Source organism: Pristiophorus japonicus, chromosome 18 (assembly GCF_044704955.1).
Source record: "Pristiophorus japonicus isolate sPriJap1 chromosome 18, sPriJap1.hap1, whole genome shotgun sequence".
Taxonomy (NCBI): Eukaryota; Metazoa; Chordata; class Chondrichthyes; family Pristiophoridae; genus Pristiophorus; species Pristiophorus japonicus.
Window position 1 is genome coordinate 109,818,077 of NC_091994.1, and position 15,691 is coordinate 109,833,767.

Consider the following 15,691-nt stretch of genomic DNA (forward strand, 5'->3'; position numbering starts at 1 on the left):
CTTCCTCGATTTCAAGGGACTGTCCGTGATGAGTAGCTGTAATTTGCTGGGCTGCTGCTGCATGTCTCAGCAGGCTTGGGGGAGGAGGCGGTCTATTATATACAAATGAAGAGAAATTAGGGCTGTTTTTAAAAAGGTGTGCAGTGATGCCCCATCACTCCTAGGATGTCACCTGTGCTTCCGATCCGCCTTGAGCCCCCATACATTTAAAAAAAATCCACACACAGGCATCTGCCACCCTTCAGGATGTAGTTCGGGACTTGGAATTTTAGGTCCTTCATTGGAACACCTGTGAACTCATCCTTTTTTGTTGTGGAAGCAAGTCATCCTCGTTTCGAGGGACTGCCTATGATGATGGGATCTCTTTGAATGGCTGGAGGGGCCGAATAGCCTGTTCCTACAACCAAGCATTCGGGCAGCCAGCAACCAAAAAAAAACCCCCCACAGGCTTTATAATTCCTTCCTGGTTATGCCTTCCCCTTTTTATTTTCCTCCCGCGCTGAGCAGTCCTGCTGCGAACAAAAGAGCGCGACGCGACAGGACAGCACCCCTGCCACCCTCCCGCCGCGTCCCTCCTCCGGGACTCTGCCAAACTCCAGCCTTGCTCCCCGTCTTAGCACAGTTCTCCGCCAATCGGAGCGCGGCTTTCCCGCGGCGCCCGCCATTGGCCGGCCCGGCCCGCCGCCCGCCGATTCGCTGGCGCGCCCAGCGCGCGCGGCCGCCGATTGGCTGCGGCCGGCGAGTCTGCGCGTCCGTCACCTGATCGATTCAAAATGGCGCCGGTGTTGTTTTGATGAATAAGAGACTTTGTGTCAGAGGCAGGTTTTTTGGAAAAAGCACAGGCTGAAGAAAGGAGGGTATTTTTTCTTCCCCCCCCCCCCCCACCCCACGGCCCCCTCCGACCGGCAGCAACCTTTACCGATGTTCAGTGAAAGAGTTTGAGACAAAACTATGCACTTTTGCTGAAAAAGTCAGGTTGTTTTTTTTAAAAAGGAAAAATATACTGGAAGAATGGAAGAACTTAGTGCTGATGAGGTGAGGAGAGCCCTTGTTTTTTTTCAGTGATGGCCTGTTTCTCATCTGTTTAGCATGTTGATTATTTTATTCGTACTTTTAAAAATGTGATTTAAGTATTAAAAACTGAACTCCCTACCTGTCCTTTTGTTGAAGCCACCAGTCGACATCTCTAGGCCATCCTTGCCTATTTTGTGATTTGAAAGCTTTATGAAGATCTTTTTCCCCCCCAATTTTGCTTTACAGATTATTTTCCCATTTGCTTTGTATGATGAATTGCTTACAATACAGGGAAAGCTGCTTAATTAAGTGCTGATTAAATGGATGGAGTAGGGGTTATGAATGTTAATAGCTGATTTCTGCTTCACTGTTGTATTTGTGTAGTTTTTTTAAGAGAAATTCGATTCTAAGATGCACACTTTCTGAAACCTGCATTTTGTACACACTCCAAACAAATGTATCCATTTCTTGCAGTTTAAAAAAAACGAATTGTACTTTTGCCTTTTTATCCTGAAGCTGTAGGCCTCTACATTTTTTTCAGGAGGGGGGAGAGGAGAGAAGAACTGGAATTAGATCTTAAGAATGGATTTTATATACAGATGTAAATTATCATCTCAATTTGATAAGTGAGAGACGAAGATAATTTATATATAAGTGAATGGCACATATTCTTGGATAATTTTTCCAGTTGATTATTCTAATTTCAAAAAACTAGTTACATTTTTAGTAGCAAATCATTCAGTTATATTAAATTGGTTTTATTTTGCAAATGTAACTTGGCACACTGATAAATTGTATTTTTGTTTTTGCAGTGTCTGAGGAAAGTGACAGTATTAATTTGTGGTCCTAACAGCATGTAACAGTTGCCATATTTGACCACAAATAGTACTTGTACCGTTATGTACTTGTGCTTGATAATGTATGCAGTTTTAAACAAACTGGTTTGACGATTTTTTTTCAAGCAACTATTTGTGTTTAAATGACAACATTCATTTTGAAATAGATAGCTCTCAATATTTGATTCTAACCTGTGGTCAGTCTTCATATGAAGTTCTGAAATCACTAACTATGTATAAAACTGAACTGGCTGAGAAGGATATTAGTTCAAGCTAACAGTTGCAGCAGACATTGAAGCAGTAGGAAAAAAGTTGCATCATCTTGATCAACTAATTTTTGAATTATTACAGCATTCCACCTGTACAAGATGTTGTCATTTTTCCTGTAATCTTTCTCTTGATTCCCTCCTCTGTTTATAACATTCATTGAATGCTACTGTCCAACTCACCCATGTTTAGCATCACCTTCTGTTAGAATGACAGTGACTAATTTCAAAGATGTGATGTTCTCACTAAAGAAAATAGGTTAAACTTAAGTAATTCAGTTCTCTCGTATACATCCCTTTACCAGCAATTGTATTGTCCCATTCATTCATGTCAAAATCCTGCTCCAAAAGCCCTCTGTAAAATTGTAATTGGTTATACTTGAACTGGAAAACGCACAGTGCTGGTACTACCTATATATCTTTTTTGAGTTTTATCGCAGTCCTTTTCAGCTTTACTTGTCACTGAAAAGCATCAAATTTACTGAGAAACATCATAACATTGACTCCAGGTGAACTTATTGCATACCTTATTGATACTGAAAGGTACAGGCCTCACAGATATAAAGGTAATACTATTTACTTACCAGCATACAAAACTCACTTGAGATATAAGTAACTTTGTATTTCTTAACCGAAAACCTCTTGTTTCCAGTTAATTACACTATAAGCTATTTACTTGCTCTAAAGTTTTAGTGAGATTGTTCCTTCCACCCCCCCACCCCCTTAGGTTTTACTCCACACAATGTATCTTTAGTTTTTGCTGTAGCTGTTATTGGTGTAGCATTGCTCAGGGAAGCTTTTCCTATTGATCAGTCTCCATTGAGTAGCAAATGATCTTTTGCATGGCCTGGTTGGTTGAACTAATTCTGCCTGTGATTCTCATTTCAAGCACCAGTTACTTCAGAAATGTCGATAGCATAAACTGTCTAAAAGCAAAAAAAAAAGTATTTTTCCCAATCACTTGTACCTCAGTTATTTGTAAATTTTCTGCCTGGGTCACACTGTACTCCAGGTATTATGGTTCCATAGGAACAGAGTAAAAAGTGCAACTCCCATCATGTCTGTCTCATTCATTCATTTTTATGCAAACAATCTCCCTGTAGGAGCTTGAACTTTCCAGTCCTTTCTCTGTGGGTGTCATATGACATGGGATGGCTTGGTGCATTATAGACATGTTGTTCCACAGACTGGAGTGAAAACAACTCCCCTCGTGCATCTAAGACTCTTCCAAGTTGCCCACAGCAGTTGCAAATTTTACAGTCGGACTCAGTGAAATTTTCAGCTGAAGCCCCAGATTTCAGTCAGACCTATCTGAGGGTAACTTCTTGCAGGCAGTACTAACATTCATTTACCAATCGTATCGGCAAGTTTTTAGTGATTTAATTTTTACTGTTATAAATGTTCTTGTTATTTACACTCCCCTCAATGAAGAGGAAAATGGCAAGTAAAATATTCTGCAGTGTTTTTTGAGCAATTTGGCTGGTTTTATGATACTTTTCCATTTGATGACTGTTCACTTTGTGGGGTGGAACAAAAATAACTTGCTCAGATTTCTCCTGCATACTTGCTCTCTCTGGGTAGTTACTGGCTGAAATGAACTGCTTTTGATTGGTTCATGTTTAGTCAATTGACAAGTTCTCATTTCATCCAAATAATCAGTTGAATGAAGCTGGACCTGTTTCTGGCTGGGAGGAGATCACCTCTTGCAAAGCTACTGCAGGGAATTCAGGGGCAGTGTGATCTCCTGGACTAGTTTTGATCGCCTAGGAGGGTCGGAGAGGAATTTCCCAGATTTTTCTCCTCTTTCTCTCATCCTTCCCCCGCCCCCTCCCCAAATTGGCCTGGGTTTTTTAAAATCAGGTTTTTCGCCTCTCCCAGGAGATCACATGGTTTCGGGTGGGGTGGAGAGTGTATATATTGTGATGCGCAAGGTATCGCGATTGTATGGGACAGGCTTGATGGACCAGAGGGTCCTTGCCTGTCTGTCATTGTTCGTATGTTGCTAACCACACTGCACTTGTTGCAAAATGGGTAATTATAAGAGTTGAATTTGAGTATTTTAACCAGCAATATGTATTGAACAACCTATATTCTGTCCATTTTGAGATGGAATAGTTTAAACTAGCAACCTAAGTCTACTCTCTGTCCCGTCTGCCCTATAGGGGCTCATTGCGCCCTCTGTGAAGTGCCCTGGAGAACTTTTCTATGTCAAAGGTGCTATGTAAATGCAAGTTGTTACTGTATAAATTTTCCTTTTTTACATGTTAGTACATTTATCTTATTACTTTGTTCTCTTATTGTTCCCTCAATTCTCTCCATGTGCACATTACTACAGGAGCATCCTATTCAGCAGAAGCTCAACATTTAATATTTTTTAAATTGGGGAAAAAGACAAGCTTGCAGAAAATATCTCTGGGCACTATTTTGAAGAAGAGCAGGGGAGTGATCCCCGGTGTCGTGGCCAATATTTATCCCTCAATCAACATAACATTAAAAAAAACACACGGATGATCTGGTTATTGTCACATTACTGTTTGTGGGAGCTTGCTGTGTGAAAATTGGCTGCCACGTTTCCCACATTACAACAGTGACTACACTCCAAAAAAAAAAGTAATTAATTGAGATGTCTGGTGGTCGTGAAAGACGCTATATAAATGCAAGTCTTTCTCTGTAACTAGTAAAATTATAGCTATGCAAGAAATACACACACACACACATGTTAGGAGAATCTATTTTTTGTATTTTCTGCCAACTTGTCCTTTTCCCAATTTATAAAATGTTAAATGTTGAGGAGAATCTTAAAGGAGAAGGTGCAGCGGGTTTTAGGGAGGGAATTCTAGAGCACAGGGCCTAGGTGGCTGAAAAGCACGGCTGCCAATATTGGGGTGAAGGGAGAGAGGGATGCAAAAGAGGCCAGAGTTCTGTAGAGCTGGAGAAAGTTACAGCGAGTAAGGTCACAAAGGGAGTTAAACATGAAAATGAATCATATAGCACAGAAGGAGGCCATAGTGACTGTGCCGGCTCGTTGAAAGAGCCATCCAATTAGTCTCACTCTCTCGCTCTTTCCCTGTAGCCCTGCAAACTGTTCCTTTTTAAGTATATATCCACCTCCCTTTTTGAAAGTTACTATTGAATCCGCTTCCACCACTCTTTCAGGCAGTGCATTCTGGATCATAACGCACTGTGTGTAAAAGAAAAAAATCCTTTCTCGTAATCCCCCCCCCCCCCCCCCCGGATTTTTTTTTTGCTAATTAGCAAATCTGTGTGTCCTGGTTACTGACTCTCTTGCTGGTAGAAAAAGTTTCTCCCCATCTACTCTACCAAAACCCCACAACATTTTGAACACTGCTATTACCTCGCTCCTTAACCTTCTTTGCTCTGAGGAGGACATTCCCAGCTTCTCTAGTCTCTCCACATAACTTACCATTCTGGTAAATCTCTGCGCCCTTATCAAGGCCTTAAGGTGCGGTGCCCTGAATTGGACTCCATACTCTAGCTGAGGTCTAACCAGTGATTTGCAAAGGTTTGCTGTCACTTCCTTTCTTTTGTACGCTCTCTCTATTTATAAAATCAAGGGTCCCATGTTTTTTAACAGCTTTGCCAGCTTGTCCTGCCATCGTTAAAGATTTGTGAATCCCCAGGTATCTTTGTTTCTGCACGTCCTTTTAAAATCATACCATTTAGTTCATACTGCATCTCTCATTTTTCCTTCCAACATGTATCACTTCACACTTCTACCTCGAGTCTGCCCATTTCACCAGTCTGTCTCTGTCCCCCTGAAGTCGGCTACTATCCTCACTATTTACTATATTTCCAAGCTTTGTGAGAGCAGTGGTCCCAATACTGACCCCTGATGAGAATTGTAAATTGGAGAACTGGCAGCCAATGTAGGTCAGCAAAGTTGGGAGTGATGGGTGAACGGGAATTGGTCAGGATCGTATATGGGCAGCAGAGTTTTGGATAAGCTGAATTTTACAGAGCATGACTGGGATGCCAGCCAGGAGACCATTGTGATTGTCCAGTCTGCAGGTGACAAAGGCATGGAAGAGTGTTTCAGCCCTAGTAACATCCACAGCAAATCGGTTGAGGTCAGAGAAGGTCGGCAATGTTACCCAGGTGGAAGTAGGCAGTCTTTGTGCTGGAGAGGATATTGGGTCAGACTCCGAGGTTGTGAGTGATCAGGTTGATCCGGAGATGGTGGACGGGAAGGGGGAAGGAATCAATGGCAAGTTATGGAGGGGGGGAGGTGGGTACACGGCAAAAATAATAGCTTTGGTTTAACTGAAGGAAATTGTGGCTCATCCAAGACTAGATGTTAGACAAACAGCCTGACAGCACATAGGGGTTGTGGGAGGTAGAGCTGGGCTGATCAGCGTATATGTGCAACCTGATCCCCATGTTTTTGGATGATGTCACCAAGGGGCAGCATGTAGGTGAGCAACAGGAGGGGCTAAGGGTAGCTCCTTGGTGGTCTCGGTTAAGACATGGGGGTGGAAAATGATGCTCTTTGCTGGAGGTACTCTGGCTATGATCAGATAGGAAAGAGTGGAACAAAACAAAAACAGTCCCACTGAGCTGAACAATGGGGGAAGAGGCGATGGAGGAAGATGGTGGGGTCGACCATGTTAAAGGCTGTGGAGAGGACGAAGGGGAGAATTGCATAAAGGCCAGGGGATGTCATTTCTGAATTTAACCAGGGCCGTTTCAATGCTGTGATTGCAAAGATTCAAACACTGAGTGAAAATCAATCGTGAACTGCTGAGAAAAAGTGAACAAAGTGGCTCTGGTGTATGTCCAAGGGATAGTTAAGCTGATTTCTGTTTCCCGCTGATATATGATAAAGTAATGATTATCTTCATCTGTGTGAAACAGCCCGTTTTTTTTTCATAGCTTCCGTTTAGTACTTTCTGGATTCAGGAGTTTCTTTCCTTTTACTGTATAAATAGTGCGATTTAAAGCTCCTTGATGTTGTAGCTTCTTACAGACTTAATCAGCTGAGCCATACAGTAACATAATAACTTCACATTTATATACTGCTTTTAACTTGGAAAAATATGTCCCAAACCCCGTTTGTGGATATAAATCTGTCTTTTCTTTTCTTTATGGTTCCATGGGTGCTGATCACTTCCCAGTACCTTGCCCAGGTGGCCATCCTTTACGTGCACAGCTAGATGGAGAGCTTGGGTCGGGCATTCTCCCACAAAGGTCCTCACAGATGTACCCAATCCGGCTCTCACATGAAGCCTACACAAGCATACTTTCCACCAGGGACCACTGGATCGCGATCAGGACCAGAAACCCTGGCTGACTGTGTTTTACTCTCTCTCAGACCGAATACAGTGGCCCTACTGCCATTCTATGATCAGCTAGCTCCGTCCAGACAGGGACTTTATCTTGGTCGCTCAGTTCTACACTGGGAATTGCACGTATAAATCAGCTATTGGCGATGTGCTTTTGTTTTCTGTTTAAAAATTAAAACAAAAGTAATTTGAAAATAGTGCATACTTTACATTTTTATAAAATCAATAGAGAAATAAACACACATACAGTGACCTATGCTGACTGTGTATTGCTTTAAAAACTGAGACATGCAAAAACTTGCATTAAATAATCATTTTTAAAAGGTATGTTGTAATGGGCTCCTTTGCTCGTTTAATGGGTAAATGCACCCTGAGGCAGTTCTGAGTCACAGATCCAGAAGGTCTCAAGCTAATCTGTGGTCTATGTTGCGTCTTCGGTACGGTAGTCGCAAATCAAATGTCAATATCCAAGTTGAATATCCAGTCAAAGCTATATGTTTGTAGGCTGTCTGCAAATTTCCCCTAAGGGCAGTGCTCAGTGATGTGCTCCAGGGTCTGATTAGGAGCTCCACAGTCACATGATGAGTAAGAGTAGTAGTGGGACACCATAATCAGATCAATGCTGCTGAGCTAGGGAGGTGGGGGGGGGGGGAGAAACGATTAACCACTGTTCCCATTGCCGATCACTAGTGGCATATACTGGGGTGGGTGTGTGTGTGTGTGTGTGTGTGGGGATATTGGGCAGAGATAGGACTGAATGCTCTTGTGATGCCTGTTTTAGACACATAGCCTGCAGCATTTTCTGTCTGGGCTTTCACATGCTAAGGAGACTTGGACAAGGTACTGGTGGACTTCAGTCAGCATGGGACAGCAGGAGAAGGGCTAAAGGAGAACATTTGGTTGTGGGAATGAGTCGGTGCAGCCTCGTCCAACACTGCAAGTTGCATATTTATATGACTGATCAGGATGTGTTTAAAACAATTAGATTTTAGGTTCTTGCATCCTATTTCCCCCACCCAAATCACAAGTGGGCTGTTCGGAGTTCTGAACCCATTCTCGGCTGATGTTGAAACTGCAGCTTTTCCCTCGAGACTTTTGTATTGGATGGCATAGCAGGTGCCGCCTGAGGCAGCTGTGATGAGGACAGATGCTGTGTAAAATTGACCCTGGTCATTGCTGAGCGTGTAAAGGCCGTGGTCTAATGTATCCTTTAGTAATGGGTTGAGCAAGTGATTTTAAATTTGCATTTGAACTTCTGCCTATAAGGGACATAAGAACGTAGTTGGCTTCTCCCAAAGGCTCTGAATTCATCCACAGTGAGTAGACCAGCAAGGTCACAGGTTTGATTACTAGTCTCTACTGATCTCGGCTGACTGGTGGGTGGGTGTACAATTCATCTCCTATTAAGAAGGAGCAATCGTCCTGGGTTCCATTTGCTGATTGCCATCCATTGAGCCATGATTGAAGTGCATGTGTGTGGCCTTTGGGTGAGACTAGAATCGGGCCTGACTGTGAAACTCCCTGCAATTGAATTATACACCAATACTTAGTCAAGATTCATTGAGTTAAGTTTGGAAGGGATGCCCAGCACCTCGGGAATCATTCCTTATTGCAAGAGAAAGCGGTGGGGGGAATTGATGAGCATTATTGGTCAGTTTTTCTCAATAGTACATTTCTCCTGGTCCTCTCAGCACTGAATGGAGCTTGCAATGACGACTACTATGCAATTCTATCTTCGGCTGGTAACCACATTTCTGTTTGTCCTTTAGATGGGCAATGAACCATTTTGTAGGTGTGGTTCGTCAGCCATGGCTGGAGGTTTGGAGGAGGAGCAGTGCACAGAGGAAGGATCTCTTGTTACGACCACACAAGCTTGTCTATTAGCAGAATGATTAAGGTCTGGGCATTAATGGTGGCTGTGGGTTGATGGTTCTTCACTTCTGATTTGAGAAGGAAAGTGTGGATTGGCGATGCAGAGAAAGTAAGAAAATTGCTAAAAAGGTTGAAAACAAATTCTGCTGTTTTATTTCAGTACTTGTGGAAAATCAAAAATATGAAGTTTGAAAAGTTCCGTGTATTTAAAAAAACCTTTTGTGCAGTCCCAAGTGTACTTCTTTATAGGGACAGGGAAAATAACTTCTGTATATGGGATATTTAATTACAGGTTAACCTTGTGTCTGAAGGGAATATTTATATTGCAAATTTTTAATGAAAAAAAAACTTATTTTGATTCCTTCCCTCAAACAAAACATTAGAAAAAACCTGTACAAACTGATGTCAGATGATGTATTCGTGCTTATTTTATCTTCCCAAAAACGAACTGCAGTCAAATGTAATGGAAGCATTCTTAAATAAAAAATTTAGAAATGTTTTTCTTTCGTCAGTAAATGAATTTTTACAGAGCAATAACTTTAAATATATAATGTTATGGAACTTAATCAACGCTGCTAATTTTCTTCCTGTTGCTGATGATCTTTATTCTATCATAAGCAAGGTCGACAAAGAGGTTTCACCACGAGGAGCTGGTTAGAAGTGAGTGCTGAAGAAAAGTGATGTAAAGGAGCTGGAGAGTATCCGCACCTGGCGAGACTGAACATTTTACTTACCGTTCAGATCCTCGGAATCTTAGCTAACCTTTTGAACACTAGTTGCCCTCCCCAGGGTGAAGCTCGTGGACACATTTTAAAATAACAGAATAGTGCAGGAATACAGGTTTTTATGTTTTAGTTATAGTGGGATAAAAAGGAAATAGAAATTCCAAATGAATGTTTTGAATAAATGCACTGGGCTTTTGCAATGCAATGACAGCTGTTTATTGCATTCTTCTAGGAATTATTTTAGGTTTGGGCCTGACAGATTGTCAGTTTTAGATCAGATTTACTTGTTTGTATTGCATCTGGCAAGAATGTATTGTACGACTTGGTACCTGACATCATTTGTCACTGTGACAAAAGCAAATTATCCCTCTTCGTCCTCCTTGACTTGTCTGCAGTCTTTGACACGGTTGACCACTCTATCCTTCTCTAATGCCTCTCCATTGTCGTCCAGCTGGGTGGGACTGCACTCGCTTGGTTCCATTCTTATCTAATCGTAGCCAGAGAATCATCTGCAATGGCTTCTCTTCCCACCCCCCACCCCCCCCCCTGCAACGGTGCCTCTGGTGTCCCCAAAAGATCTATCCTTGGCCACCTCATCTACATGTTGCCCCTGGGCAACATCATCTGGAAACACAGCGTCAGTTTCCACATGTACGCTAATGACGCCCAGCTCTACCTCACCACCACTTCTCTGGCCCCCCCCCTCCACGGTCTCTAAATTGTCAGAGTGCTTGTCTGACATCCAGTTCTAGATGAGCAGAAATGTTCTCCAATTGAATATTGGGTAGACTGAAATATTGTTTTCGGTCCCCGCCACAAAGTCCGTTCCCCAGTCACTGACTCCATCCCTCTCCCTAACATCTGTCTGAGGCTGAACCAGACTGTTCGCAACCTTGGTGTCATATTTGACCCTGAAATGAACTTTAGACCACATCCGCAGCATAACTAAAACCGCCTATTTCCACCTCCGTAACATCGCCCGTCTCTGCCCCTGCCTCAGCTCATCTGCTACTGAAGCCCTCATCCATATCTTTGTTTCCTCTAGACTTGACTATTCCAATGCACTCCTGGCTGACCTCCCACATTCTACCCTACATAAACTAGAGGTGATCCAAAACTCGGCTGCCCGTGTCCTAACTCGCACCAAGTCCCGCTCGCCCATCACCCCCTGTGCTCGCTGACCTAGATTGGCTCCCGGTTAAGCAACGCCTCGATTTCAAAATTCTCATCCTTATTTTCAAATCCCTCCGTGGCCTCGCCCCTCCCCATCTCTGTAATCTCCTCCAACCCCACAACCCTCGAGATGTCAGCGCTCCTTTAATTCTGCCCTCCTGAGCATCCCTGATTGTAATTGCTCAACCATTGGTTGCCGTGCCTTCTGTTGCCAGGGCCCCAAAGCTCTGGAACTCCCTCCCTAAACCTCTGTCGCTCTACCTCTCTTTCCTCCTTCAAGACGCTCCTTAAAACTTACCTCTTTGAACAAGCTTTTGGTCACCTGCGCTAATTTCTACTTGTGCGGCTCGGTGTCATTTTTATCGCATAATCCTCTTGTGAAGCGCTTTGGGACGTTTCACGATGTTAAAGGCGCTGTATAAATACAAGTTGTTGTTGTTTGGACTTTATAACATATAGTATTGCATTTAAGCTTTGCAGTGATTACAGATTGCTGGGGGTCTATTAGTGAAAGCTAGATAATTAATTGTTTGGCCCAGCAGCAGCTTTGATAATCGCACTCTTTATTTTAGTTAAATTTAGCTTCCACTCAAACTCAATCTTGAATACTGATATCTAAAAATAGAAGCTGACTCCTTTTTTATAAAACCACTTGCTAGCTTTTGCCTTGCCTCTGCTGAGAAATGACGTGAGCCAAACATTGATCCATTTTTCTCCATTCGCCCCACGTTTAGATTTGAACCTTGTGCTGTAATTATGACCAGCGCATCTTCAAGAGGCTGCTTTGAAGCTTTTGTGATTATCGCAAATACGAGACAAGGAGCAAATGAGTTGTCCACAGCTGTGAGACTATACTGTGCAAGGAAATCCTCTGTGATTTTTAATTTTGAGGATTCTTATCTACAGACTTAATGGAGGAAAAACATGGAGGGGCAACAAGGATTTTTCAATATTTCTTTAGGATCAGAATATCTTGGTGTGAATTTTAATCCCCATTCCCTCCCTGCTGAATGGGCACGAAAGGGTTGGGCAAGGGGTTAAAATCTTAAAAATTGAAATCTCGCCTCCAACCCTCTGTCCTGCGTCAAGCAGGCGGGGGCCTACTTAAGATGCAAAAGTTGTGGCCTAATGAGATAATTGGCGCCACAACATAATATTAACGGCGAGCCGGGGGAATCCCTCACGGTTTGCTTCCCACCAGCAGAACCAATGCGGCAGGAGCTGACTGCCCAGAAGAGGCCATGGTAAATTTCAGAAATGTTCTCTTTGAACTCTTTGTGGTGCAGAAGAGCCGCTCCCCCCCCCCCAGCACCTCAAGGAGTCCTTGGGCTTCTCCAGCCCTGGCTTTCTCTACCCCTCCCCCCCCCCCCAATTGCAAATGAGAGAATAAATTTTTTTTTGCTGAGAGCCGCTAGCCTGTAAAACTCAAATGTCCCGCACAGCCCACAGGGGTAGGCACCAGTGCTGATTATGGCCTATGGAGCAGCCTGGATTGCTTTCCAAAATAGCTGAATTTGGGGGCAGGGCCGGGCTAGAAAGTGTGTACAGGTATGCCACTCCGTGAGGTAGACATATGTGCTTACTGCGAGTAGAGAGCAATTCCATTAGTGCAGGATAAGAACATAAGAATTAGGAACAGGAGTAGGCCATCTAGCCCCTCGAGCCTGCTCCGCCATTCAACAAGATCATGGCTGATCTGGCCGTGGACTCGGCTCCACTTACCTGCCCGCTCCCCGTATCCCTTAATTCCCTTATTGGTTAAAAATCTATCGATCTGTGATTTAAATACATTCAATGAGCTCGCCTCAACTGCTTCCTTGGGCAGAGAATTCCACAGATTCACAACCCTCTGGGAGAAGAAATTCCTTCTCAACTCGATTTTAAATTGGCTCCCCCGTATTTTGAGGCTGTGCCCCCTAGTTCTAGTCTCCCCTACCAGTGGAAACAATCTCTCTGCCTCTTAGGTTACAGTTACCTCCAGATATTTGAATCTGTGCCTGACTCAGCCAAGGGGTAGGATTCACGTACTTGTGTGAAGGACGTTCCCTCCGTTTTTGCATTATTAACTTTGTAACCTGAAATGTGACCCAAATCCTTGTTGACTTGGAGAGATGGCAGTTAGAGCTAGTTATGTTTAGTGATATAGCGATATATTTCCTTCTCCTTACCTTGGAACCAAGAGGAGAGGAGTTATGTCCCTTGCCCTTTGTGTTCAGTCCACTGCTGTGCATTCCATTCGCGTCTCATCCTCCGATATTATGTGTCGTAACCTGTGGAGTCAGTTTGGATGAAAAGTTAAACAAGTTGAGTTTTCTTATTGGCAAATAGTTCCAGATCCTAAGCTTCAAATTTGATAGTTCACGAAAAAGGTGTGAAGCTTTTGATAGGGTGTGAGGAATTCTGTCATCTTGCTTTTCATAACTCCTGTGCTTCTGTAAATCACAAATGTCCCTCATGCCCCTGAGATCAGGCACAGCCCACAGGCGTAGACATCAGTGCTGATTGTGGCCTATGGAGCAGCCTGGATTACCTTCTAAAATAGCTGAATTTGGGGGTGGGGCAAGGCCAGAAAGTGTACAGGTCGTCGCCCGGCCATCTACCACCGTGTCACAAAGAACACCTCACTGAGAGAAATCCAACACGTGACGATTAAGACTAGGATTTGAAGGGAGAGCAGCATTCCTGAGCACGCGATTCCCTGAACTGGGAATAAACTAAACCGATCTAAAATATTAATGTGTTTGTATGAAATATTGAGAGCACATGACTTTGGTGACTGACGTAACTGGATGTAGAAACTGTCAGGAAACAGACTTTTGTCATTAACATCTGTATACCTTGCTACCACTCTCTGCTACTTTCAGTTGGGAACAATGAGTAGGACATGTTTGCTGAAATCTTTGTTTATTTTGTTTTCATGACTTCAATTATATTTTGATCCCTACTCTTGGGCCCTTTTGTCTTGGGCGGCGGGGAGCAATATTGAAAGATGTAGTGGTAAAGATGTTCTTAACCATGTTGTATATGATGTACATTTTATTTTTATATACCGTATAGTGCTCATTCATCGAAATTACACAAGGCTATTCAGCCCATTGTGCCTGTGCTGGTGCGAGCTCTTTAACTGGCGCTATCTCCTATAATCCCATTTCCTTTTACAAATGCTTGTCTAATTTAGTTTTAAATTATGTTATAGTCTGTCTCAATGTCCGCTTGTGATAAAGCATTGAGACAGACTATAACAGTTCTAGTAACTGTGAAAATAGTTTTTCTAACTTTTCTCTTTCTTTTTTTATTCCTTCCAGTGATAATTCTTGCCAATTTGCCAACCCAAATCTTTGCTCTTTTTACCATCTCTTCATTTAATCACTGACTTTTGTAATACGACATTGCACCGTAGACAGTTACAGTCCTCATTGTTACTACTTCAAGCCCCTGTAATTTGCTTACAAATCTCATTCTTGATTTATTTACCACTATTCTGTGGTCTGTAACGTACTCCCAATGTTGTAAAAGATTCTTATTTTTCATCACAACATCACTAAAACAGATTATCTGGTCATTATCACAGTGCTGTTTGTGGAACCTTGCTGTGCACAAATTGGCTGCCACATTTCCTATATTACAGTAGTGACGACATTTCAGATATATTTCATTGTCTGTAAAGCACTTTGGGACTTCCTGAGGTCATGAAAATTGATATAAAATACAAGTCTGTCTTTTTTCATCAAGGCTACAATAAAATATTCCTCCATTCGAATTGGAGACTCTTGACTCCCAACACTTTATTACTAAATCTTTGCATGTTCACATTTGACCATTGCAGTGCTGATCCATTTATATTCCTCAATTTGTTTTTCTCTTTCTTCGTTGCTCTTTCCTTCAGTATCCTTCTCCTTGACTCCTCTCCTCTTGATCCCAAAAGTATGTCCCTCGCCTTTTTGTATTAGTGTGACTCTTTGAAGGAATCATAGAAATTTATAGCATGGCAGGAGGCCATTCGGCCCATCGTGTCCGCACCGGCCGACCAAGAGCTACTCAGCCTAATCCCAATTTCCAGCTCTTGGTCCGGAGCTCTGTAGATTATGGCACTTTAAGTGCACATCCAAGTATCTTTTTTAAATGTGGTGAGGGTTTCTGCCTCTACCACCCTTTCAGGCAGTGAGTTCCAGACCCCCACCACCCTCTGGGTGAAGACATTTTCCCTCGTATCTCCTCTAAACCTCCCCCTAATTATTTTAAATCTATGCCTCCTGGTTGTTGCCTCCTCTGCTAAGGGAAACAAGTCCTTCCTAGCCACTTGTTCCAGGCCCCTCATAATTGTGTTACACCTCACTAAGGTCTCCCCTCAGCCTCCTCTGTTCCGAAGAAAACAGACCCAGCATCTCCAATCTTTCCTCATAGCCAAAATTCTCCAGTCCAGGCAACATTCTGGTAAATCTCCTCTGCACACTTTCCAGTGCAATCACATCTTTCCTGTAATGTGGTGACCGGAACTGCACGGA

The 15,691-nt window shown here is 42.9% G+C and overlaps 1 protein-coding gene across 3 annotated transcripts in view; it reads left to right on the top strand.

Annotated features, from left to right (window-relative positions):
* Positions 1-765: 765 nt before the first annotated feature.
* Positions 766-15,691, top strand: part of ube4b (ubiquitination factor E4B, UFD2 homolog (S. cerevisiae)) — a 97,933-nt gene continuing 83,007 nt past the window's right edge. For all 3 annotated transcript variants that reach the window (XM_070860537.1, XM_070860538.1, XM_070860539.1), the window contains exon 1: positions 766-1,035. In XM_070860537.1, coding sequence (XP_070716638.1) covers positions 1,012-1,035 — 24 coding nt within the window. In that variant the 5' untranslated portion in view covers positions 766-1,011. The remainder of the gene's footprint in view (positions 1,036-15,691) is intronic.